The 26,154-nt window shown below is 41.4% G+C and overlaps 2 pseudogenes and 1 gene segment (V, D, J or C); all 3 read left to right on the forward strand.

Annotated features, from left to right (window-relative positions):
• The first annotated feature begins 9,952 nt into the window (after positions 1-9,952).
• Positions 9,953-26,154, forward strand: part of LOC113837073 — a 41,225-nt gene continuing 25,023 nt past the window's right edge. The window contains 2 exon segments of the V gene segment in view: positions 9,953-10,001; positions 10,232-10,525. Of these exon segments, the coding sequence occupies positions 9,953-10,001; positions 10,232-10,525 (343 nt within the window).
• LOC100768246 lies at positions 21,317-21,523 on the forward strand (annotated as a pseudogene).
• On the forward strand, positions 21,711-21,996 carry LOC103159364 (annotated as a pseudogene).

Below are 26,154 nucleotides of genomic sequence, written 5' to 3' on the forward strand. Positions count from 1 at the left end.
GGGTCTCCGTAGTGCCGGCGATGTTAACAAGTTCCCGGGTTTCGGCACCATGTGTCCAGCGCGATATTCTCGCCGGCAAGAATCACACAGGACATTCGGATCCTTCTGCAGGAAAGCTTTAATGCATCTTGAGAGAGGAGAGCATAAGCTTACCAGAGCGGAGACCCCGAGCCAAGAATCCCGTCCCTTAATAAAGGCTGGCAGCGGCCACCTGGGACGTGTCACCCTATGAATGGCTTCAGCTCCTCAGGCCATATGAGCCATGGGATAGGCAGAGATCAAAGAAATGGAAATTACCCAGCGCCTGCGAAATAATTTACATTCAGTGCCTGCAGGCACCATCATTGTAATGGAGAATGCAGGGACGGCTCCCTACAGAGACTCATATTTAAGCAAGGAGAAACAGGATGGTCCCTTTTTCCCCTCGGCTCTTCCTCCAGCAGAGCAATGTGATCCACCGGCAAGAGAGGGTGCCAAATGAAGGCATCCTCTATAAGATAAGTCTTATAAAATATATAGATTTACGAAAATTAAGACTGAGCTAACAGATGAGAAGTCCTAGTCATTGGTCAATCAGCATTTGTACCTAATACAGGTTTCTGTGTATTCATTTGGGCCCTAACTCAGGCAGGCGGCTGGCATAAAGCACACACGTGGCGGTGGGGCTCGGGCTGCTTTTAGCAGAAAAAATTATCGTAACATTTCATTTCTTTCTTCTTCTTTTGTATATGGTGTATAAAATAAATGAGTGAGTGTGTCTGTAACACAGAGTGCACATGGAGGACAGAAGGCAACATCAGGGGTTGGTCCCCAAATTCCACCTTGTTTGAGGCAGGGTGTCATCAGGGAACTTTCAAAACATGGGGTTGGGGAGGAGAAGACTTAATGGATACCTTCTTCACTTTTCAGAAGGGCAATGAGCCCTCATCAGCTAGGACGTCTCTAGAGCACTGAGACACTAGAACTCCTTCCATCCTCGATCCCTAAGGGAGAAGTTCTTAGTGTTTCCCTGTACTGTAGAATACTACAGCTATAAGCTGGAAAAGAGAAAATGGCCTCCTAAGAGAAATATTAACTATAATACTATAATCCAACTAGTCTTGTCCAGACATGAGGCTGGAAATGATCTGAGGTCCCCTATAGGCAAATAATTTTTTGATTTATGGGAAGATTTAAATCTCTGTGGACACTGTTATGTTATCTACCATTCTAGTCTCCAGTAATACTGCATCTGTGCTGGATCAATGCCTCTTGAGGAAACAATAGGTGATTTCTCTATTAATTAACCACCATCAAGTAGTCCCCAGACTCCTTTACTTTCCCCTTAAAGCAAATATCCAGGCAAATTTGCCCTCCTGAATTCAAATTCCCTTTCCTTGAAAAACTTAAACCAGATTAAATCTGAGTTTGGGAGATTTTTCAGTTGACCCTGACAAATAGGAAACAATGGTGTTAGTCCTAGGTCAGACAAATGTAAGTACAGGAAAATGAGTTGTTTCCAGGCTGCTGAGTCTTATACTGATAACCTTGTGTCCTATGGTCCATTTCACCAGTTCTTTTGTGAAGGGGAATCAGACCCTGTAGTCAAGGAGGCCATTTCCCAAGAAAACCATTAAAGGGCCAATGAGATAAACAGTTTCAAGTTCATATAGTGGAGGGACTAAGAAGAGTCAGGATCAAATCTTAGTGTATTTTCCCACACTATGAAGCCAGTGTTACCCAGATGACAGCACAATTTCCTTGTTTTTAATATTCCCCCACAAAAAAAGAAAAAAACTACAAGCAAAATCTAAGAACACATGAAGAGGAGGGTATACTGTGACCAAGCTGGTTTCAATCCAGGTATGAAAGGTTGGTTCAAAAACAGAAAACGGGACAGTGTGACCATGCCTTTAATCCCAGCACTTGGGAGGCAGAGGCAGAGGGATCTAAGTGAGTTCAAGATCATCTTGGTCTACAGAGTGAGTTCCAAGACAGCCAAAGATACACAGAGAAACCCTGTATTGAAAAAAATGAAAGCAATAACCTCAACTTAACACAAACGTCTTCAGAACAGAAATCTCATGGTCATCTCAGTCAGTGCAGAAAGTCATCTAGAGTCATGATAAAGTCACTAAAGGAACAACAAACAGAAGGATGATTCCTGAACACAGTAAAGAAGACAAATGACAAACTATCACCATAATCATATTAAGTAGAAGAAACTGAAAGTGTTATTTCTCAAATCTGGAGTGAGAAAAGTTTGCATACCCACTCTCACTCTTATTCTGTGTAATGCTCAAAGTCTCACTGAGAGTGAAAAGGAAAGGGAAAGAAACAATATCGATATCAATAGTAAATGAAGGACCCAAATTACAAGCATTTATGCCTAATATGTTCTTAAGCTTAAAAAAAACTCTCAAAACCCCACCAGAAAACTTTTAAACCTGAAAATACTTTCAGCAAAGATCAGGATATAAAGTCAACATACAATAGTCAGTAGCTTTTCTGTGTAATAGTAACAAGCTTACGAAGAAATAAGTCAAGGAAATTCCATTCACAACTTCAAAGCAAATAAAATATCCAGGAACCAATTTAAACAAGGAGGTTAAAGACCCCTATAATGAAATCATTGGGACATAGAATAATGAAAATAATAGATAGGGAAAGTGATGGGAGCTGTGGTACCAATGTGATACAAGAACACAATCCATATCAATATCCCAGTGACTTTCTCTACAGAACTAGAAAAGCAAGGCTGAAATTCTTTATCTCACTAACATCAACTGAATGTGTGTTCTCCAGTATTAGTCATGCAGTCACTTCAGCATCTCTGGCTCTGAAATGCATTGAAAGGGTTAAGCCCTATGTGTCCATCACTGGAAGAAAATTATATATAATAAGCTTAAAATTGGCTCAGCTTGGGATGTTCTGCTCTGTGAGAGGAAGGTCCTGTGTGAATCTGTGGTGAGGCAGCACATCAGGACATGAGTGTGTGAAGCAAATCTGAGCATCTTTTGGCCAGGGAAGAGGAGATCACAGACACACAGTCTCCCCATGAATACAGTATTAATGTCCCCAAACTTTCCCACTGGCCCTATATTCATACATGTTCCACCATCAATCAGGACAACATCCTGAAGACCAAGGCTTTACCACGTGAGTCTTCTGGACACAGTCAAGCTGCAATGTGCTTCAGTCCTTGAGAGTGAAGCCCTGAGCTTCACTCAGCCCTTTGAGTTGTAATAATACTGGATATCAGATCTGAAAACCTTTTATGCATCAAACCCCTAGAACCTGAGACTTAGGTTCTTTGCCTCATACTGAATATAACTTTCACCTAAAAGTGCCCTTGTCAGAGCCTCCAATGCAGGTGATATGGAGAAGGGAAATGCTTGTTACCAAAAAAAAGCTCATGAACCGGCTAATTTAGAATTTGTGTTTAGCATTGTGGTGCTGTGTGGACTTGATGGGCAGTATCCAGAGAGCCACAAAGCCCAGTGTCACCTGCCCCTTGTGTTTCACAATGAGGACAATGTCAGGACATCTGACACTCTCTCCACACACCAGGTTGGGACAGAAAAGCTGGGTGTGACTGACAGGAATCCAGGATTCCGATGCAGTGTTATTAGTTCCAGATAAGCATTCATGCATTTGGTGGTAGTCTTTATACTTGCTGGTGGCTTTCAAACACACAGTCTTTACCATTTGTTTTCATTTCTATGGAATATAGGGTCAAATGTATAAAAATCAGTTGCTGTAGCTGGTTTTTTTCACTTAAGAAATCTTTTCAAATACATTTTTACTTAAAAAAATAGTATCTTGTAGCTTTTCCCCTCCACTGGCCTGACCCCAACCGAGGTGAGTGTACCCTCTGCTCTTGCCCAACTCCTGTCCAAAGTCCCATTCACCTGGATCTCTCTGGGCCTGGGCCTGCTTGGAGTGGACCTACCCAGCCAGGGAGGAGCTCCCTGAGTCTGGAAACACCTCACTCTTCCTTTCCCCTCTGCTGGCCTGACCACTACTGAGGCCCAACCCCTACCCAGTGAGTAAACTACCAGGAGAGGAAAGATCATCAAGAGCTACCGACATTGAAGTCTTGGCCCACACACACCACTGGGTCACAAGAGGAGATAGAGAGACCCCACCTGCACCCACTTGAAGAAGAGATGGGAAGAAGACAGAATAAGAATACACTCAACATCAGAAAGTCCAATATGACACCACCAGAATCTAGGGACTCCACACCAGCAAGATCTGAAAAGCCCAACACAGAGGATGAAGAAGAGATGGATTTCAAAAATTATCTCAGGAAGATGATAGAGACTTTTAAGAGGAAATAAGAAAACCCCTTAAAGGAATAGAAGAAAACACAAGCAAAAAAATTACATGAATTGGAGGAAAAAACAAACCAAAACATTCAAGAAATAAACAAATCTCTTAAAGAATCTAAAGAAAGCCAAGAAAAAGCAACAAAACAAGTGAAGGAATAACTCGAAGCAGTTCAAGGCATGAAAGCTGAAATAGACACAATAAAGAAAACACAGAATGAGGTGATGGTGGAAATAGAAAGGCTGGATAAAAGATGAGGAACTAAAGATGTGAGTATAAATAATAGAATTCAAGAGATAGAAGAGAGAATCTCAGTTATTGAAGACTCGCTAGAGGATATATAGTCATCAACGAAAGAAAATCTCAAGTTCAACAAATCCCTAATACAAAATATCCAGGAAATATGGGACACCGTGAAAAGGCCAAACCTAAGAATAATAGGTATAGAAGAAGGTGAAGAAACACTGCTCAAAGATACAGAAAACATATTCAACAAAATCATAGAAGAAAACTTCCCCAACCTACGGAAGGATATGCCTATGAAAATACAAGAAGCTTACAGAATGCTAGCTAGACTGGACCACAAAAAGAAGTCCCCTCACCACATAATAATCAAAACACCAAACCTGAAGAATAAAGACAAAATATTAAGAGCAGCAAAGGAAAAAAGCCAAGTAACATATAAAGGCAAAACTATCAGAATCACACCCAACTTCTCAATGGAAACTCTGAAAGCCAGAAGGTTCTGGATAGAACACTAAGGGAGCATGGTTGCCAATCCAGACTACTGTACCCAGCAAAACTTTCAATCACTATAGATGGAGAAAACAAGATATTCCATGACAAAACCAGATGTAAACAATACATATCCACAAATCCAGCACTACAGAAAGTTCTGGAAGGAAAACTCCAATGCAACGACGTAAATACCCTCACAAAACAATAGGCAATAGATAATCCAGTTTTACCAAATACGAAAAGAAACAGGAGGATTAAATACACACACAATGACACCACCAACAATAAACCCAAAACAAACAAGAACCAACAATCAATGGACATTAACATCCCTCAATGTCAATGGTCTTAACCTGCCCATAAAAAGATGCAGGATAAAAGAATGGATACAAAGACAGAATCCATCCTTCTGCTGTTTACAAGAAACACACCTCAACTTCAAAGACAGGCGTTACCTCAGAGTAAAGGGTTGGGAAAAGATTTTCCAATCAAATGGACCCAAGAAACAAGCTGCTGTAGCAACCCTAGTATCTAACAAATTAGACTTCAAACTAAAATCAATCAAAGAGATGAAGAAGGGCATTTCATACTCATCACAAGAAAAGTCCATCAAGATGAAGTCTCAATCCTGAACATCTATGCCCCAGATACGAAGGCAGCCACATTTGTAAAAGAAACATTACTAAAGCTCAAACCACACATGAAATCACACACACTTATAGTAGGAGACTTCAATACCCCCCCACTTTCACTACTAGACAGGACCATCAGATAGAAACTTAAAGAAACAAAGGATCTGACAGAAGTTATGACCCAACTGGGTTTAACAGATATCTATAGAACATTCCATCCAAACACAAAAGAATATAACTTCTTCTCAGTGCCACATGGCACTTTCTCTAAAATTGACCACATAGTTGGAAACAAAGCAAACCTCCACAGATACAAAAAAAATGGAATAGCCACCTGTATCTTATCAGATCACCATGCTTTAAAGTTAGAATTCAACAGGAATACAAATTGCAGAAAACCTACATACTAGTGGAAATTGAATACCACGCAATTTCACCATTCCTGGGTTGAAAAAGAAATAAAAAAAAATTGAAGATTTCCCAGAATTTAATGAGAATGTAGATGCAACATACCCAAACCTATGGGACACTCTGAAAGCAGTGCTAAGAGGAAAGTTCATAGCACTAAGTGCCCACATGAAGAAACTGGAGAAAAGTCACACTAGAGAACTGACAGGACAACTGAAAGCTTTACAGCAAAAAGAAGCAAACTCACCACAGAGGAGTAGACACCAGGAAATAATAAAACTGAGGGCTGGCATCAATAAAGTAGAAATTAGCAAAACAATACAAAGAATCAATGAAACAAATAGTTGGTTCTTTGAGAAGATCAACAATATAGGCAAAACTCTATCCAAACTAACTAAAAGGCGGAGAGAGAGCATTCTAATTAACAAAATCAGAAATGAAAGGGGGAATATAACAACAGACACTGAGGAAATCCAGAGAATCTTCAGGTCATACTTTGAAAACCTGTACTCCACAAACTTTGAAAATCTAGAGGAAATGGACAGTTTTCTGGATAGATATCATTTACCAAAATTAAACCAAGAACAGATAAGCAGTTGAAATCCACCTACAACCCCTAATGAAATAGAAGCAGTCATCAAATGACTCCCAACCAAAAAAAAAAAAAAAAAGCCCAGGGCCAGATGGCTTCACTGCAGAATTCTATCAGAAATTCAAACAAGAGCTAACATCAGCACTCCTCAAACTGTTCCACGCAATAGAAGCAGAAGGGGCATTGCCAAACACTTTTTATGAGGCTACAATAACATTGATACCCAAGCCACACAAATATACAACTAAAAAAGAGAACTACAGACCAATATCCCTCATGAACATCGATGCAAAAATACTCAACAAAATATTGGGGAATAGAATCCAAGAACACATCAGAAAAATCATCCACCGTGATCAAGTAGGCTTCATCCCAGGGATGCAAGGATGGTTCACCATACAAAAATCCATCAATATTATCCACCATGTAAACAAACTGAAAAAGAAAAACCACATGATCATCCCACTAGATGCTGAAAAAGCCTTTGAAAATATTCAACACCCCTTCATGATAAAGATCTTGGAGGGAACAGGAATAAAAGGAGCATATCTAAACATGACAAAAGCAATATACACCAAACCAACAGCCAACATCAAACTAAATGGAGAGAAACTCAAAGTGATTCCTCTAAAATCAGGAACAAACAAGGCTGTCCACTCTCCATATCTCTTCAATATTGTACTTGAAGTTCTGGCTAGAGCAATAAGACAAGAAAAGGAGATCAAAGGGATACAAAATGGAAAGAAAGATGTCAAACTTTCACTATTTGCAGATGATATGATACTCTACATAAGTAACCCAAAAACTCCACCAGGGAACTCCTACAGCTGATAAACACCTTCAGCAAAGTACCAGGATATAAAATTAACTCAAAAAAATCAGTAGCCCTACTATATACAGATGATAAATGCAATGAGAAAAAAATCAGACAAACATCACCCTTCACAATATCCACAAGCAACATAAAATATCTTCGAGTAACACTAACTAAAAACGAGAAAGACCTGTACAGTAAGAACTTTGAGTCTTAAAAGAAAGATCTGGGCCCACACCTGGGCCATGTGGGGGTTCAAGGGCCACAATGCCATTAGGTTCATGGCAATGACCTGCATTGCCACCTGGGGCCATGGTGTCATCGGGACCTGGGCTGTTGCCAGGGGCTATATCTGGGTGCACGGCCCTTCTGCATCTTTGGTCTATGTTGATGTGCTTGGCTCCTGATACAACCAAAAGCAGTGAGGATGAGGCTGCACAAAGTTGCCCCTGCCCCTCACCAACTGCACCACTCAGGAGAGTGGGCCTTGTGCCTCCCCAGAGCTGTCTCTGATTGCAGGGTTGCGGGTGAGCAGGCCCTGAGTATGCAGAGTGGGAGAGCTAGCTCCACAGTGTCACTCAGTGGCACAGGCGAGGGAGAGATGCCTCCCTTACTCCTCGCCCCTCCCTAATAGCTACCTACAGTAGGCTGAAAAAGCTGGTCCGGAGTCATGACAGTGGAAGCTTCAACGCTCTGGAGAGTGGGCCCACACCTAGCCAGGGCAGCATAGTCGAGCTGACCCCACTACTTGTGGTCGCTGAAGTCATGAGAGTGGGAGAATTGGCACTGTCCCCCACCAACAAGCCGAACTTGGGAGAACAGAATCTGGGCAGCACAATAGGGCTAACCCTGATGATGGAGTGCAGGTGAGCAGACTTGGGGTCATGAGAGCAGAAGGACTGATCCCACCCCCTCATCATCCATGTGGTAGCATGGGTGAGGAAAACCATCCTCCCTCCCCTCACCACTTGCTGCCTGTGGCAGGTGAAAGAGCTGGTTCCAGGACCACACGAGTGGGATAACTGGCCCTGCCCATCATCAGGGTCAGCACTTGGGAGAATAGCATGGCATCTCACCAGGGCAGCACACCAGAGCTGACCCTGTTGGTGGGGCTCAGATGAGCCAGGACTGTAGGCATGAGAGCAGGAGGGCTGTCCCCACACCCTCCCTGGTATGGCATGGGATGGCAAGAGTAAAGGGAACATGTCCTTCCCCTGGCCCCTTGCCACCTGTGACAGGCAGAAGAGCCAACCTCAGGAGCAGGAAAACAGAATAGCTGGTCCTGCTCCTCCTCACCAAGTGCAACAATATGGAGAAGACACCCTGCACCTCGCCTGGGCAAAACAGTAGAGCTGACCCTAATACTGTGAGGTGGTGAGGACAGAAGTGTCCTTCTCCTTGTTGTTTGTGACATTGGTTGAGCTAGCCAGAGCAGTGCTGGAGAGCTCACCTGGGTTATGATGATGAGAGAAATCTGGCAGGCTCACCAAACCAGCTACCATACAGGCCCAGAACAACAACTACCACCCCAAAACCCACCTCACCTATGAATTGCTGGGGCATGTGAAGGAGACATACAGATCCAAAGCTACATGATCTCCAGGACACAAGGTAACAATAGGGTACCCAAGAAGAGTCCACTGAGGGTCCAGTATTGAGGGTGTAGCAGAAGCCAGAGGCCTCTAACCAGACCAGTGAATGACCCTGAAATAAATACTAACAAATAAAGATATATGGACTAAAGTGTATACTGTGTGACTCACTGGCCCACACTGCAGCTTCCATGCAGAGATTTATTTTTCTTTGGTTTGGGGTGTTTGGTTTTACTTTTAAATTTTGTTTTGTGGGGAGGTTGCAAGGGTAGAGAAGAAGGGAGGGGACAGGGAGATGAGTAGGATTGGGTTGCATGATGTGAAATCCACAAAGAATCCGCCTTTAATCCCAGCACTTGGGAGGCAGAGGCAGGTGGATCTCTGTGAGTTCGAGACCAGTCTGGTATCCAGAGTGAGTTCCAGGACAGCCTCCAAAGCCACAAAGAAACCCTGTCTCGAAAAACCAAAAAAAAAAAAAAGAAAGAAATCCACAAAGAATCAATAAAAAGGGTTTTTTATTTTAGTTGAATTATTTTGATCACAGTGCTCCTACAACTCACATCCTTTACAGCAGAGCAGTGACAGTGCTCTCTCTACATGGAATCTCACAGTAACAGGAAGTGATGATTCCCCATGGCCAGCCACAAAATCACCTGGGACACACTAAAATACTCTAGGGAATTGTGTGCTAATCCTAACTGCCATAAGCTGTCACAAGAGCAGGTGTCCTGTGAGCACCAAGTCAAGCTCTTCTGAGCTGATTTGCATATTGAGACATTAGCCACAGTGCAGATCCCTCAAACCATCTTTAAAGGCAGCTTGCCAGTGCCAATGAAGCAGCCTGTCTCTATTACAGATATCAGAGATGAGATCAGCTGCTCTCCTGCTGTGGGTACTGCTGCTCTGGGTTCCAGGTGAGAGGATGCAGTGCTGGGAGTATCCATTGTGGCCACCATTGTTTTTTTATGCTTTGCTGTCATGATCATTGAAATTATGGCATTTCATTAGTTTTAATTTTCTCTTTTATTTTATAGCTCCTCAGAATGTAGCTCATGACTGCTATTACAGATTCCTCACCCATGATAGTTTTACACTGGTCTGCTTTCAGTATATCTGTGACACTAATAGGTGTTTATCATTCCAGGTTCCACCGGGGACATTGTGCTGACCCAGTCTCCAGCTACTTTGACCAGGTCTCTAGGGCAAAGTGCCACCATCTCCTGCAAGGCCAGCCAGAGTGTCTCTATAGGACCTATTAATTTTATGCACTGGTATCAACAGAAACCAGGACAGCCCCCCAGACTCCTCATCTATGGAGCATCCAACATAGAATCTGGGGTCCCAGCCAGGTTCAGTGGCAGTGGATCTGGAACAGACTTCACTCTCACCATTCACCCTGTGGAGGCTGATGATGCTGCAACCTATTTCTGTCAGCAGAGTAGGGAACGTCCTCCCACAGTGCTCCAGGACTAAACAAAAACCTCCTGGAGTTGCTGTGCACTGAGGCTCAGTCTCTGAACTATATATTTCCACAGTACATCTCAGCCCTAGAACTCTAGAAGTTTGTTTCCATAAAGGAGAAAGCTGTGAAACAATATATTTTAGACTATTATGTGTGTTTATCCCATTCTGTATGCTTTATAATTCAACAATTTGCTTGGTAAATAAAGACCTCTCTGGTCTAGTTCCAATGCATTTCTATAGTCAATCAATTAACTAGACAGCAATTTTAAACTTACAAAAAAAAAACCTTTTTCTGTATTATTCAAAATAATTTGAACATTGAAGGCTGTCAGTTGTCTTACAGACAAAAGCTGACATTCTGACCATAACGTGTTTTCACTTCCATGTGCTTGGGATTACAACAATCCCTTTTCAGTAGATCACAAATGTGAGGCTGCAGCAGCTGGTTTTACTGCCTTGATTCTCATCTGCATCTCTGTGTCCATCACTAACATGTCCAATCTCAGTCTTAGATTAATCATCTATGATTTTCTCCATGACCAATAGTCATGTTGTTGGCTACAGTGTCTTCCACATGTGTAGACACACTCTCTTTGTGCTTTCTTTCATTTATAATTCCATTTTCACTATCTTTTGGGGGCGGGGGGAGGAGAATTAAGTTCTCATTTTATCTCCAGAGCTAACCTAGAAATCACTATCTACTACCCACTGACCCTCAACTGGCAACCCGCCTGCCTCTTCCCCCTGACTGATGGATCACGACACCACCAGCTGCTCTCATTTTGTTGTTGTTGTTCTACCACTGAATGTACATGAACTCTCAGTGCACAGCCATGGTCATGGAAGACTCACTTTCCAGACACATCTTCTTCTACATAATGACTACACTGTGCTTCTGCATCCTCCCCAGGTGGAGCAGGAATGCTCAACAGAATTATCCTTGGCAACATTTCTCAGATGCACATCTCCTGAGGTTTTCAAGTTTACAATCCTGCATTAGTTTCCTACTGCTGCACAACAGCTAATGCAAACTGAGTGACTTGAGACGCCAGAACCTGTAATCTGGGCAGAGTATGTCTGGATCCTCTCCTCGGGCTCTCATAGGCTACAGTCGAGGAGTTGTCAGGGCTCTATTCTCATCTGGGTACTCAAAGCATCTCCTTCTCAGCTCAGTCAACATGTTTACACAGGCACTGTGTGGCTGGGTGTGCTGCACCTTTACTAACCGTGGACTAGAGGCTTCCCTAAGGTCCTGCAGGCACTGAGAGTTCCCTGACGTGTGGAATTTCAGTTATCACACCAGCAAGGGGATGCACAGCAGAGAGAAAACTGCTCCTCTTTAAAGGATTTGATCTCATTAAGTCAAGCATACCCAGGTAGGTCAATCTCTGCTTAAATGAACCCCGAATACTCAGAATTTGTATCTACAAAATCTCACAATAGAAGATAATCTCAAATCTGGTCACAAGCCAGTTGCAGTTGCTCCAGAGGCAGCATTATTATCTCTATGTCTCAGGAGTCACTTGGAGCAGAGAAAAATGGGCTCATCTAGACTTTTCCTGAACCTCCTGAAAATATAGTCACCTGTGGGTAACATTCTGGGATCAGTGGCTCCTTCATTCAAACTCCTTATGTCACTGCAGAAAAACAACCTATTTTATGTGTCTTTCGCAATGAGGAAGGTCAGGAAGTGCGCCCAGAGATGCTCTGAGTCATCACATCTATTCTCACTGATGTGTACCTGTGCCATGTCATGGGAGCAGTAGGTAGCAATTGAGCTTCAGAAGATTGGCCCACCAGGCATCAAAGCACTGATGGGTGAATCTTGGATAGGCAAGGCACTGAGGGCTTCGTCTCCAGAGTGTCTCTTGCTACCGCTGTGCCTTTACATATTTGCTGCTGCCATTTTTCTCTGGTATCAGCAATGGTGCGAATGGACATGGGAGAATCCACACTGCCTTTAATGATGTGTGATTATCTCATGGAAATATCACATTCTACTGGGCAGTTTTTCCTGTGGATTATTATGAAGATGATTTACTCTTAAACTGTACTGTTTAACTGGAGTAATGATTTTATACAATAATAGTGTTAGTTTAAATAAAATTTTCATGATTAACAGTTTTTAACAAATACAGTAAAGGATTATGCTAGAAATTAGCTTAGTGGGAAAATTAATATAAATAAAGGTAGGATAGTTTTGTCCCTGTCCCTGATAAAGCAATGGTTGCAAAGGGTAGAAAATAGCAACAAGGAAATGACATGCAGAGCTAGGACTTATGAGTTTCTCTTGAGGACCATATCGATTGTGGACCAAACTAGACTAGCTCAATCTCTTTTAATCTTAAAGTTGAGTGATGTGTTCACAGGTTTTTGGCATGCATCACAGCTAAAACAAAGCTTTAAACAATGATGTAAGGTTAGGTTAATGGCTTTGAGGTTGAAAATCTTGGAAAACAATTTAAAGTTTAGAAAGGTAAAGTTTAAATAGTTGAGTGAAGGACTCATTGAGGTCAGTGAACAAAAACAATGACAGAATGGCTATTGCTGGTTTTCCAGGATGGGTTGATAATCAAAAGTCGTGTTTTTTAACATTTTTTTTATTTTAGAAGCACTCTTATTTATATATCCTTCCCCCTATTATTCCCTTGCCCTCCCACCCTCCAATGTTCCCCACTGACCCCCCCCAACCTAGCCCTCACTCACTCCCCGGGCATAGTGAGGCCCTACACAGAGGATGACCAAACTCGGTCACATCATTTGAGGGAGTGCCCAGGACCTCCTTCCCATATCTGAGCTGCAATAGCATCCCTCCATAAGAAATGGTCTCGCGAAGTCCATTTGTGCTCCAGGGATAAACACTGGCTCCACTGTTAGAGGTCCCATAGACTACCTTGGCCTCCTAGCTGGCACCCACATTCAGAGGGATTGGTTCAGTCAAATGCTGGTTCCCGAACTTTATGACTAGGGTCTCTGTACTCTCACAGGTCAGGCCAAATGATTGTGTGGGTTTCTCCAGCACCATCTTTGCTCCGTTGCTCATTCCTCCACCCTCTATGTGACTGGATACAAGAAGTCTGACTCAGTGTTTAGCTGTGGGTGCCTGTTTCTGCTTTGATCAGCTACTGGGTGAAGGCTCTAGGAATGGTAACCAAGATAGTCATCAATCTCATTATGGGGGAAGGACATCAAAGGCAGACTCTCCACAGTACCTAGATTCTTAGTTGGGGTCATCCCTGTGGATCCCCTAACATTTCCCTTGTGCCAGACCTCTCTCCAAACCTATAATGGCTCCCTCTATCAAAGGTATCTCCTTTCTTGCCTTCCTCTATTCCTCCCCTGTCTCAGTCCTCCTGTTCTCCTCTGCCCTTCTCCCCATCTCCTCTGCCCTTCTCCCCATCTCCCCTGCCCACCTCCCTCCTCCCTCCCCCATGCTCCCAATTGCCTCATGGGTTCTTGTCCCCCTACTCTTCCTCGGGAGACCTTGCGTTCTTCTCTTGGGGTCCTCCTTGTTTCCTAGCTCCTCTAGCACGGTGAATTGTAGGCTGCAAATCCTTTGGTCTATGTCTAAAAACCATTTATGAGTGAGTAAATACCATGTTTGTCTTTTTGTGACTGGGTTGCCTCACTCAGAATGGTTTCATCTAGTTCCATCCATTTACCTGAGAATTTCAAGATTCCACTGCTTTTTTCTGCTGAGTAGTACTCCATTGTGTAAATGTATCACATTTTCTCTATCCATTCTTGAGTTGAGGGGCATCTAGGTTGATTCCAGGTTCTGGCTATTACACACAATGCTGCTATGAACATAGTTGAACATATGTCCCTGTTGTATGAATGTGCATTCTTTTGTATATGCCTAAAAGAGGAATTGTTGGATTGTGAGGTAGGCTGATACCCATTTTCCTGAGAAACCTCCATACTGATTTCCTAAGTGGTCGTACAGGTTTGCACTTCCACCAGAAGTGGAGGAGTGTTCCTCTTTCTCCACATCCTCTCCAGCATAAACTGTCATTGGTGTATTTGATTTTAGCCATTCTGGCCAGTGTAAGATGGTATCTCAGAATTATTTTGAGTTGCATTTCTATGAGAGCTAAGGATGTGGAACACTTTCTTATATGTCTTTCAGCCATTTTAGATTCCTCTATTGAGAATTATCTATTTAGTTCTGCACCCCACTTTTTAATTGGATTGTTTAGTGTTTTTGTGGCTAGCTTCTTGAGTTCTTTGTATATTTTGAAAATCAGCCCTCTGTCAGATGTGGGATTGATAAACATCTTTTCCCATTCTGTGAGCTACCATTTTTTGTCTTGCTAACTGTGTCCTTTGCCTTACAAAAGCTTCTCAGTTTCAGGAGGTCCAATTTATTTTGTCGATCTCAGTGTCTGTGCTACTAGTATGATGTTCAGGATGTAGTCTCCTGTACCAATTCGTTTGAGGGTAACACCTACCTTCTCTTCTAAGAGGTTCAGTGTGGCTGGATTTATGTTGAGGTCTTTGATCCATTTGGATTTAGGTTTTGTGCATAGCAATAGATACAGATTTATCTGTAATCTTTTACATGCCAGCATCCAGTTACATTAGCACCATTTGGTGAAGAGGCTTTCTTTTTTCCAAAGTTTTAGCTTCTTTGCCAAAACTCAGGTGTTCGAATGTATGTGGTTAAATATCAGGGTTTTCAACTCGATTCCATTGGTCTACCTGTCTACTTTTGTGCCCAATACCAAGCTGTTTGCAGGACTATGGCTTTATAATAGAGCTTGAAGTCAGGGATGGTGATGCCTCCAGAGGTTCCTTTATTGTACAGGGTTGGTTTGGCTATCCTGAGTTTTTTGATGAACCATATAAAGTTGAATATTATTCTTTCAAGGTCTGTGAAGAATTGTGTTGGGATTTTGATGGGGATTGCATTGAATCTGTAGATGATTTGTGGCAAGATTGCTATTTTTACTATGTTGATCTTACCTATCCAAGAGCATTGAAGATCTTTCCATTTTCTGGTATCTTCTTTAATTTTGTTCTTTAAAAACTCAAAGTTCTTATGATACAGGTCTTTCATTTTTTTGGTTAGCATTACCCCAAGGTATTTTATGTTGTTTGTGGCAATTGTAAAAGGGTGATGTTTCTCTGATTTCTTTCTCCAAGAATGTATCATTTGTATATAGTAGGGAGGGCTACAGATTCTTTTGAGTTAACCTTGTATCCTACCACTTTGCTGAAGGTGTTTATCAGCTGTAGGAGTTCCCTGGTAGAGTTTTTCGGGTCACTTATGTAGACTATCATATCATCTGCAAATAGTGAAAGTTTGACATCTTCATTTCTGATTTGTATCCCCTTGTTCTGCTTTTGTTGTCTTATTGCTCTAGCTAGAACTTCAAGTACAATATTGAAGACATATGGAAAGAGAGGACAGCCTTGTCTTGTTCCTGATTATAGAATCACTTTGAATTTCTCTCCATTTAATTTGACATTGGCTGTTGGTTTGTTGTATATTGCTCTTATCTCGTTTAGGTATGTTCCTGTTATCCCTGATCTCTCCAAGACCTTTATCATAAAGGGGTGTTGGATTTTGTCAATGGCTTTTTCGGCATCTAGTGAGATGATCATGTGGTTTTTCTTTTTCAGTTTGTTTATATGGTGGATTACATTGATGGTTTTTCCTATGTTGAACCATCCCTGCCTCCCTAGGATGAAGCCTACTTGATCACGGTGGATGATTTCTCTGATGTGTTTTTGGATTCAATTTGCCAGTATTTTGTAGAGTATTTTTGCATTGATGTTCACGAGGGATATTGGACTGTAGTTCTCTTTCTTAGTTGTGTCTATGTGTGGCTTGGGCAACAAGGTAATTGTAGCCTCATAAAAAGAGTTTAGTAATGTCCCTTTTGCTTCTATTGTATGGAACAATTTGAGTAGTACTGGTATTAGTTCTTCTTTGAATTTCTGGTAGAATTCTGCACTGAAACCATCTGACCCTGGGCTTTTTTTGGTTGGAACTTTTGATGACTGCTATTTCATTAGGTGTTGTAGATCTATTTAAACTGCTTAACTATTCTTGATTTAAATTTGGTAAGTGATATCTATCCAGAAAATTGTCCATTTCTTTAGATTTTTGACTTTTGTGGAGTACAGGTTTTCAAAGTATGACCTGATAATTCTCTGGATTTCCTCAGGGTCTGCTGTTATGTCAACCTTTTCATTTCTGATTTTATGAATTAGCATGTTCTCTCTCTCTCTCCCTTTTGGTTAGTTTGGATAAATATTTGTCTATCTTGTTGATTTTTCTCAAAGAACCAACTCATTGTTTCATTTATTCTTTGAAATGTTTTCCTAGTTTCTACTTTATTGATTTCAGCCCTCAATTTGATTATTTCCTGGCTTCTACTCCTCCAGGATGAGTTTACTTCTTTTTGTTCTAGAGCTTTCAGTTGTGCTGTTAATTCTCTATGGTGACTATTCTCCAGTTTCTGCATGTGGGCACATAGTGCTATGAACTTTCCTCTTAGCACTGCTTTCAAAGTGTCCCACAAGTTTGGGTATGTTGTGTCTTCATTCTCATTAAATTCTAGGAAGTCTTTAATTTTGTTTTTAATTCTTCCTTGACCAGGAATGGTGAAATTGTGCATTATTCAATTTCCATGTGTTATAGGATTTATGCAATTTGTGTTGTTGTTGAATTATAACTTTAAAGCATGGTGATCTGATAAGATACAGGGGGCAATTCCAATTTTTTTGTATCTGTGGAGGTTTGCTATGTTGCCATACTCTGTGGTCAATTATAGAGAAGGTTCCATGTGGCACTGGGAAGAAGGTATATCCTTTTGTGTTTGGATGAAATGTCCTATAGATGTCTGTTAAATCCAATTGGGTCATAATGTCTCTTAGCTTCTTTGTTTCTTTGTTAAGTTTCTGTCTGGTGGTCCTGTCTAGTGGTGAACATAGTGTGTTGAAGTCTCCTACTATAAGTTTGTGAGGTTTTATGTGTAATTTGAGTTTTAGTAATGTTTCTTTTACAAATGATGATATTATATTTGGGGCATAGATGTTCAGGATTCAGACTTCATCTTGATGGATTTTTCCTGTGATGAGTATGAAATGCCCTTCATCTCTTTTGATTGATTTTAGTTTGAAGTCTAATTTGTTAGACACTAGGGTTGCTACAGCAGCTTGTTTCTTGGGGCCATTTGATTGAATAATCTTTTCCCAACCCATTACACTGGCATAATGTCTGTCTTTGAAGTTAAGATGTGTTTCTTGTATACAGCAGAAGGATGGATTCTGTCTTCATATCCATTCTGTTAGCCTATGACTTTTTATAGTCAAGTTAAGACCATTGACATTGAGGGATTTTAATGACCCTTGATTGTTGATTCTTGTTTGTTTTGGATTTGTTGGTGGTGGTGTTATTATGTGTGGATTTTTTATTTTGGTGTGTGATAAGTGGGATTATTTATTGCCTATGGTTTTTTGAGGGTAGTTATCTCCCTTGGGTTGGAGTTTTCCTTCTAGTAATTTCTGTAGGGCTGGATTTGTGGATATGTATTGCTTAAATCTGGTTTTGTCATGAAATATCATGTTTTCTCCATCTATAGTGATTGAAAGCTTTGCTGGATACAGTAGTTTTGGCTGGCACCCATGTTCCCTTATCCTTTGCAGAACTTCTGTCCAAGATCTTCTGGCTTTCAAAGTTTCCGTTGAGAAGTCAGTTTAATTCAGATAGGTCTGCCTGTATATGTTACTTGGCCTTTTTCTTTTGCTGCTCTTAATATTTTTTCTTTATTCTGTTAAGTTTGGTGATTTGATTATTATGTGCGGAGGGGACTTCTTTTTGTGGTCCAATCTATTTGGTGTTCTGTAAGATTCTTCTACTTTCATAGGCATATCCTTTTTTAGGTTGGGGAAGTTTTTTTCTATGATTTTGTTGAATATGTTCTCTGTAGCTTTGACCTGTATTTTTTCACCTTCTTCCATACTCATTATTCTTAGATTTAGCCTTTTTCATTGTGTCCCATATTTCCTAGATATTTTGTGTTAGGGATTTGTTAGACTTGAGATTTTCTTTGGTCAATGAGTGTATATCCTCTAGTGAGTCTTCACCACATGAGATTCTCTCTTCCATCTCTTGTATTCTATTGGTTATACTTACATCTGTAGTTTCTGATCATTTACCCAGTTTTTCTGTTTCCAGCATCCCCTCATTTTATGTTTTCTTAATTGTTTCTGTTTCAACTTTCAAGCCTTGTACTGTTTGAATTGTTTTTTTCACTTGTTTGGTTGTTTTTTCTTGGCTTTCTTTAGATTCTTTAAGATATTTGTTTATTTCCTGAATTTTTTGGTTTGTCTTTTCCTCCATTTCATTTATTTTTTGTTTGTTTTTTCTTCTATTTCCTTAAGGGATTTTCACATTTTCCCTTTAAGGGTCTCTATCATCTTCATAAAATAGTTTTTAAGATCTGTCTCTTCTGCTTCATCTGTGTTAGGCTTTTCAGGTCTTGCTGGTCTGGTGTCCCTATATTCTGGTGGTGTCATATTGGTCTTTCTGTTGTTGGGTGTGTTCTTATACTGTCGTCTTCCCATCCCTTTTTCAAATGGATGCAGGTGGGGTCTCTCTGTCTCTACTCTAGTATCCAGGTGGCAATTTGGAGCCAAGACTTCAGTGTCTGCAACTCTGGATGGTCTGGCCTCTCCTGTTATTCTCCTCACTCAAGCAGAGGGCAGAGGGTGGAGGAGGGACCAACGGTGAGTTGTAGCCAGACTCAGGATGGTCCTTCCTGCCTGTGAGGATCCACTCTACCCGAGGAGCAGGTCCAGGAAGATCCAAGGAGGAGTGGATGGCAGGAGTTCCAAAAGTGATGATTAATTCCTTGTCATTTCTGTCCTCAGCTTCCTGATACAAAAAACCGTTGATAGATGGGCATACATGAGGATTTAAAGTAGAACTGATGGAACAAAGAGAACATCTTCAACAAATGGTTCTGGCATAACTGGATGAAAACATATAGAAGACTACAGATAGACTCAAGCCTTTCGCCCTGCACAAAACTTAAGTCAAAACGAATCAAAGACCTCAACATAAACCTCGCCACACTGAAACTATTAGAAGATAAAGTAGCAAATACCCTTGAATTAATCGATAAAGGAGACCACTTCCTGAACATAACACCAGTAGCACAGACACTGAAATCAACAATTAATAAATGAGACCTCCTGAAACTGAGAAGCTTCTGTAATGCAAAGGACACAGTCAGCAAGACAAAATGGCAGCCCACAGACTGGGAAAAGATATTCACCAACCCCACATCTGACAGAGGGCTGATCTCATAAATATACAAAGAACTCAAGAAGCTAGTCTCCAAAACACCAAACAATCCAATTAAATGTGGGGTACAGAACTAAATAGACAATTCTCAATAGGGGAATCTAAAATGGCTGAAAGACACATGAGAAAGTGTTCAACATCCTTTGCCATCATGGAAATGCAAATCAAAACAACTCTGAGATACCATCTTATTCCTGTCAGAATGGCTAAAATCAAAAACACCAATGACAGTTTATGCTGGAGAGGATGTGGAGAAAGGGGAACATTTCTCCACTGCTGGTGGGAGTGCCAACTTGTACAGCCACTTTGGAAATCAGTATGGTGACTCCACGAGAAAATGGGAATCAGTCTACCACAAGATCCAGCAATTCCACTCCTAGGCATATACCCAAAAGAAGCACATTCATACAACAAAGACATCTGTTCAACGATGTTCATAGCAGCTCTATTTGTAATAGCCAGAAACTGGAAGCAGCCTAGATGCCCCTCAACAGAAGAATGGATAGAGAAAATGTGGTACATTTACACAATGGAGTACTACTCAGCAGAAAAAACAATGGAATCTTGAAATTTGCAGGAAAATGGATGGAACTCAAAGAAACCATTCTGAGCGAGGTAACCCAATCACAAAAAGACAAACATGATATGTACTCACTCATATGTGGATTTTAGACATAGAGTATGAGATTACCAGCCTACAATCCACACTGCCAGAGAAACTAGTAAACAAGGAGGACCCTCAAAGAGACATACTTTGTCCCCTGGAGAAGGGGAAAGGGTCACGATCCCCTAAGCAAATTGAGAGCATGGGAAGATGGGGGAGGGAGCTACGAGAATGAGAAGGGAAGAAGAGGAAGGATGCAGAGGTCATGAGGGAGCAGAAAGGTTGAGTCAGGTATAGATTAGAAGAAAGGATAAATGAGAGGTAGGGTATTAGTTGGGGAGGGGTGACAAAAGAGGAAGGGAGGGAGAAGGGAACTGGGATTGTCATGTAATTCAATCTTGCTTGTAATTAAAATAAAAAAATTATGTTAAATAAAAATGAAAAAATAAAAAACAAAGTAGATCTGATTGATTCTCTTTCATATATGAAAGGTTAGATTTTGATGTTTTAAGACTTTTTATAAGATTACCTTTTGAGATAAATAACGAAAGATTGATCCTTTCCTTGTAACTGGAAAATGCAGCCTGCCAGTAAAAGAACTATCTGAGAAAAATACCTTACTTGATTACACTCTGTTAATCTATAACAAAATGCCTGGACATGAATGTATGTAGGTTCTTGGGAATAATTTGTATTTCACCTGCAATACATAAAATGTTTAATCACATAAGAGAAATGGGAAGCATGTTGTTTTTTACTTGTCTTCATTGTACTCTTCACTTACAAAAAAAAAAAAAAGTCTTCTTCGCCTTTCCTCCGCCATCGTGCATCATATGCCTGAGTTGGCTTCTCACCATGTCTTCTCACAAGACTTTCAGAATCAAGTGATTCCTGGCCAAGAAACAAAAGCAAAATCATCCTATTCCTCAGTGGATTTGGATGAAAACCGGTAACAAAATCAGGTACAACTCCAAGAGAAGACACTGGAGGAGAACCAAGCTGGGCCTGTAAGGATTCACACACTCAATGGCAAGCCTTGAGAGTTTGTACTGAATCATGGTCAATGGTCAATGCAATGTATGCTGCCAGATGCCACATTTTTAATCTGGAGACTTGGTCATGTTTAAGCTGGGAATGGTTTTTCCTGTAATAAAAATATAGAGCCTTTCAAAAAAAAAAAAAAAAACAAAGTAACAAAAGTGTGCCACAGTCACCTTGACATTAACCACCATCACCATGAACAGTGTCAGGGAGGCTTGCACTGATGTGAAGTGCGAGTACAACCAATACTTCAACCACTGGTTTGCAGAGAAGTTCCTCAAAGGGGCCAGCTCTGGGGATCCGTGCACTGACCTCTTCAAATGCTACCAACTATGTGTCCAGAAAGCAATAAAGGAGAAAGAGTTTCCATGAACTGGAGTTCATGGGCCATGGCAAAGAAAAGCCTGAAAACTCCTCTTGGCCTGCCTGTCACTTGGAAGATGTCAGTAAATTGGGAGGCCTCTGGATTTTGTCAGCTTAGGCTGTGATTCGAGGAGTTTAAGAGGAGAGTTTTGTTTCTTCATTTTTGGTATTCTCCTCTCATTTCTAAAAGAACAGCTCTCACTCTAGCGTTGAGACAGTTACTTTTGCAGGCATCTTGCAGGAATTCCATTTGCTACATGAAAAAGCTTCTTGGGGATTTGGTTACAACACGTGGTTTGGAATCAGCTTTGACTAATAATGATAAACTGGTCATGATCAAGGTGGCCTGACTGGTTTTGCTGCAGAGGAACTACGTGGTCATCATTGTTCATGAGCACACTTGGTCAGGATATTTTTTCCTCTCAAGAAGCTGATGCTCTGAGAAGGGATCCCGAAACAACAGTTTCAATCACTGCTTGAGAACATGATTATATTTTTATAGTGACATTTATAAATGCTGGCAGCCTGGGTTGGCAAAGTAGAAGACAGTTTTACTCGGCTCCTGCTTTAACAAGGCGTCAATTAACATGTGAAAGCTTCAGAAATGACATAAAAGTCACTTTGGAGCTCACAGCCCCAGCTCATAGCTGCAGCACCTAGAGTGGCTGTGGAAGAATCGCCTACATCACAGCTTTGCTGTCACCAACATTTAACTCCGTGAATTAATGGCAATCTGCATACCTTATAACAGGCAAAATGCATCCAGCTGAGTAGAGGGAAGGTGCTCACTTATCTGTTTGCCTACAGTGCCCTAAGTCTGTAATCATGAAAATGAAATAAATTCTAAAATTCAGGAAAAAAAATTGCATATAACCACATCGAAATTTTTGCTTGAAAGATTCTGCTGGGGTATGTAAGCTATAAGGAAAAAGGAACAACACAGGATACATCTGGATAGAGGCAAGAAAATAAAGAGATGATGAGAAAGATGATAGACTCTAAAGGGATGTCTGTGGGGGGGGTCTGTGTTGGGGGGGTGTGTGTGGGTGTGTGTGTGAACCCTTTTCATGGGTCCCAAGGACTTAACTTTTGCCCCACTCATCAGCCCCAGAGAATTAAGTTTTACTACCTCGGATAGAAAAGTCAATCGAGAGATTACTCTACCAACTCCCTGGCTCCCCTTCAATTCTGGAGCTGCCGAAGGCTGGTCCTTGGATAAGGTAAAGTGGGTAAGATACAGAAAATAAATTCCAGCTCTGGAAATTGGAAATTCAAAGATCATGCTGCCAGGATCCCATTATGAGGGGCTTCCTCATAGTCAGTGTGCCAACTCTATTCTTTCTCCATTTAATCAGAAAACTACTATTTCCATCATGGTCCTGAGACGTACGACCTCATGCAATCATAATAACCTCCAAAAGACTTCCCCATCAAACAGCAACACGTGTATTGGGTGATTGAGTTTCCAATCATAAATTTATCACAAGTCCTTGTGCCAGGGTTGTCTCCAACCACTCCCCTTAAATTCTTGCTTGCTATGTTCTATAACCTTTCTTTTATACCATTTAACAATACATGGTGACATATTCATACCTGTGTCTTTTTATTTATTCGTGAAGAAAATGGGTTTATTTATTTCACAATTCCAGATATCCAAGTGCACAGCACTGGATTCTCATGAAGGTGTAATGGTGAATGTCATCTAAAAGATTGGGAGCTTTCTTAGTTGCATTTCTATTACTGTGATAAAACATTGTGACCTGGGCAATGTATAAAAGAAAGTGTTTAATTGGGCTTACAGTTTCAGAGGATTAAAAGTCCATGGTGACAGAGCAAAAGCATAGCACCAGGAACAGTTGAGTGCTCACATCTTGATCTGAAAGCAGGAAACAGGAAGAAAACACTGGGAATGGCACTAGTCTTTTGAAACCTCAAAGATGCTCCAAGTGGCATGCCTCCTCCAACAAGGCCACACCTCCTAACCCTTCCCAGACACTTCACCAATTCTGTGGGAACCATGTACATTCAAACTACCACAGGGACATTCTGTGGTAAGACAGAAACACTGAGGAGGAAGCTACAGTTCTTTTTTTTTTTTTTTTCCGAGTCAGGGTTTCTCTGTGTAGCTTTGGAGCCTATCCTGGCACTCGCTCTGTAGACCAGGTTGGCCTCGAACTCGTAGAGATCTGCCTGCCTCTGTCTCCCGATTGCTGGGATTAAAGGCGTGCGCCACCAACACCTGGCCTACAGTTCATTCTTATATAAGAACTCACTCTTTTTTTCTTTTTTTTTAATTAATCTATTTTTTAATTCCACTCCCAGTTCTCCCTCCCCCTTCTCCTCCCGCTCCCAGATTCCCCCCTCCTCCCATCTGCTCCACCAAGAGGGCAAGACCTCCTCTAGGAAGTCTAAGTCTGTCCCATCATCTAGTTAAGGCAGGACCAAGGCATCTCTCCACCCCACACACCCCTGTGTCTAGGCTGGGAAAGGTATCTCTCCATATAGAACAGCCTCAACAAGGTCAGTGTGTGCATTAGTGTTCGATCTTGGACCCACTGCCAGTGACCTCATATATTGTCCCAGTCACACCATTGTTACCTGTATTAAGGGCGTCTAGTTCAGTCTTATGCAGGTTCCCCGTTTGTCAGACCTGAGTCAGTGATTTCTCAATAGCTCGAGTCAGCTGATTCTGTGGGTTTCACCATCATGGTCTTGACTCCTTTGTTCATATTATCTCAGCTCCCTCACTTCGATTGTGCTACAGGAGCTTGGCCCATTGGTTTGTTGAGGATTTCTGCATCTGGTGTTGGCATAACTGGATTTGGACATGTAGAAGATTGCATTTAAATCCATATCTACTGCCATGCACAAAAATTAAGTGCAAATGGATCAAAGACCTCAACCACACTGAAACCACTAGAAGAGAAGTTAGGTGGTACCCTTGAACAAATTGGTACAGGAGACCACTTTCTGAACATAAAACTAGTAGCACAAACATTGAGATCAACAATTAATAAATGAGACCTCCTGAAACTGAGAAGCTTCTGCAAGGCAAAGGACACAGTCAGCAAGACAAAACACCAGCCCACAGACTGGGAAAAGATATTCACCAACCCCACATCTGACAAAGGGCTGATCTCCAAAATATATAAAGACCTCAACAAGCTTGTCTCCAAAGCACCAAACAATCCAATTAAAAGTTGGAGTGCAGAACTAAATAGAGAATTCTCAGCAGAAGAATCCAAAATGGCTGAAAAACACTTGAGAAAGTGCTCGACACCCTTAGCTGTCAGGAAAATGCAACTCAAAACCACTCTGAGATACCATCTTACTCCTGTCAGAATAGCTAAAATCAAAAACACCAATGACAATCTATGCTGGAGAGGTTGTGGAGAAAGGGGAACACTCCTCCACTGCTGGTGGGAGTGCCAACTCGTACAGCCACTTTGGAAATGTGTATGGTGATTCCTCGGTCTACCACAAGATCCAGCAATTCCACTCTTAGGCATATACCCAAAAGAAGCACATTCCTACAACAAGGACATCTGTTCAACTATGGTCATAGCAGAATTACTTGTAATAGCCAGAACCTGGAAACAACCTAGATACCCCTCAACTGAAGAATGGATAGAAAAAAATGTGTTGCATTTACTCAATGGAGTACTACTCAGCGGGGAAAAAGAACAATGGAATCTTGAAATTTACAGGCAAATGTATGGAACTAGAAGAAATCATCTGAGTGAGGTAACCCAATCACAAAAAGACAAACATAGTATGTACTCACTCATATATGAATTTTAGACATAGAGTAAAGGATTGCCAGCCTGCAGCCCAGGCTGCCAGAGAGGCTGGTAAACCAGGAAGACCCTAAGAGAGACATATATGGTCCCTGGAGAAGGGAAAAGGGACAAGATCTCCTAAGCATATTGGAGCATAGGGGGAGGGGAGAGGGAACTAGGAGAATGAGAAGGGGAGAAGAGGAGGGGTGAGGAAGATGTGATTGGACAGGGAGGTTGAGTTGGGGAAGAACAGAAGAGAGCAAGATAAGAGATAATATAATAGGGGGAGACATTATAAGTTCAAAGAGAAATCAGGCACTAGGGAAGTGTCTGGAGAGCTACAAAGATGACACCAACTAACAATCTAAGCAGCAGAGGAGAGGCTACCTTAAATGCCCTCTCCTGATAATGAGATTGATGACTAATTCATATGCCATCGTATAGCCTTCATCCAGCAGTTGGTGGAAATAAAAGCAGACACCCACAGCTAAACCTTG

The sequence above is a fragment of the Cricetulus griseus genome, chromosome 8 (genome assembly GCF_003668045.3).
Source record: "Cricetulus griseus strain 17A/GY chromosome 8, alternate assembly CriGri-PICRH-1.0, whole genome shotgun sequence".
NCBI lineage: Eukaryota > Metazoa > Chordata > Mammalia > Rodentia > Cricetidae > Cricetulus > Cricetulus griseus.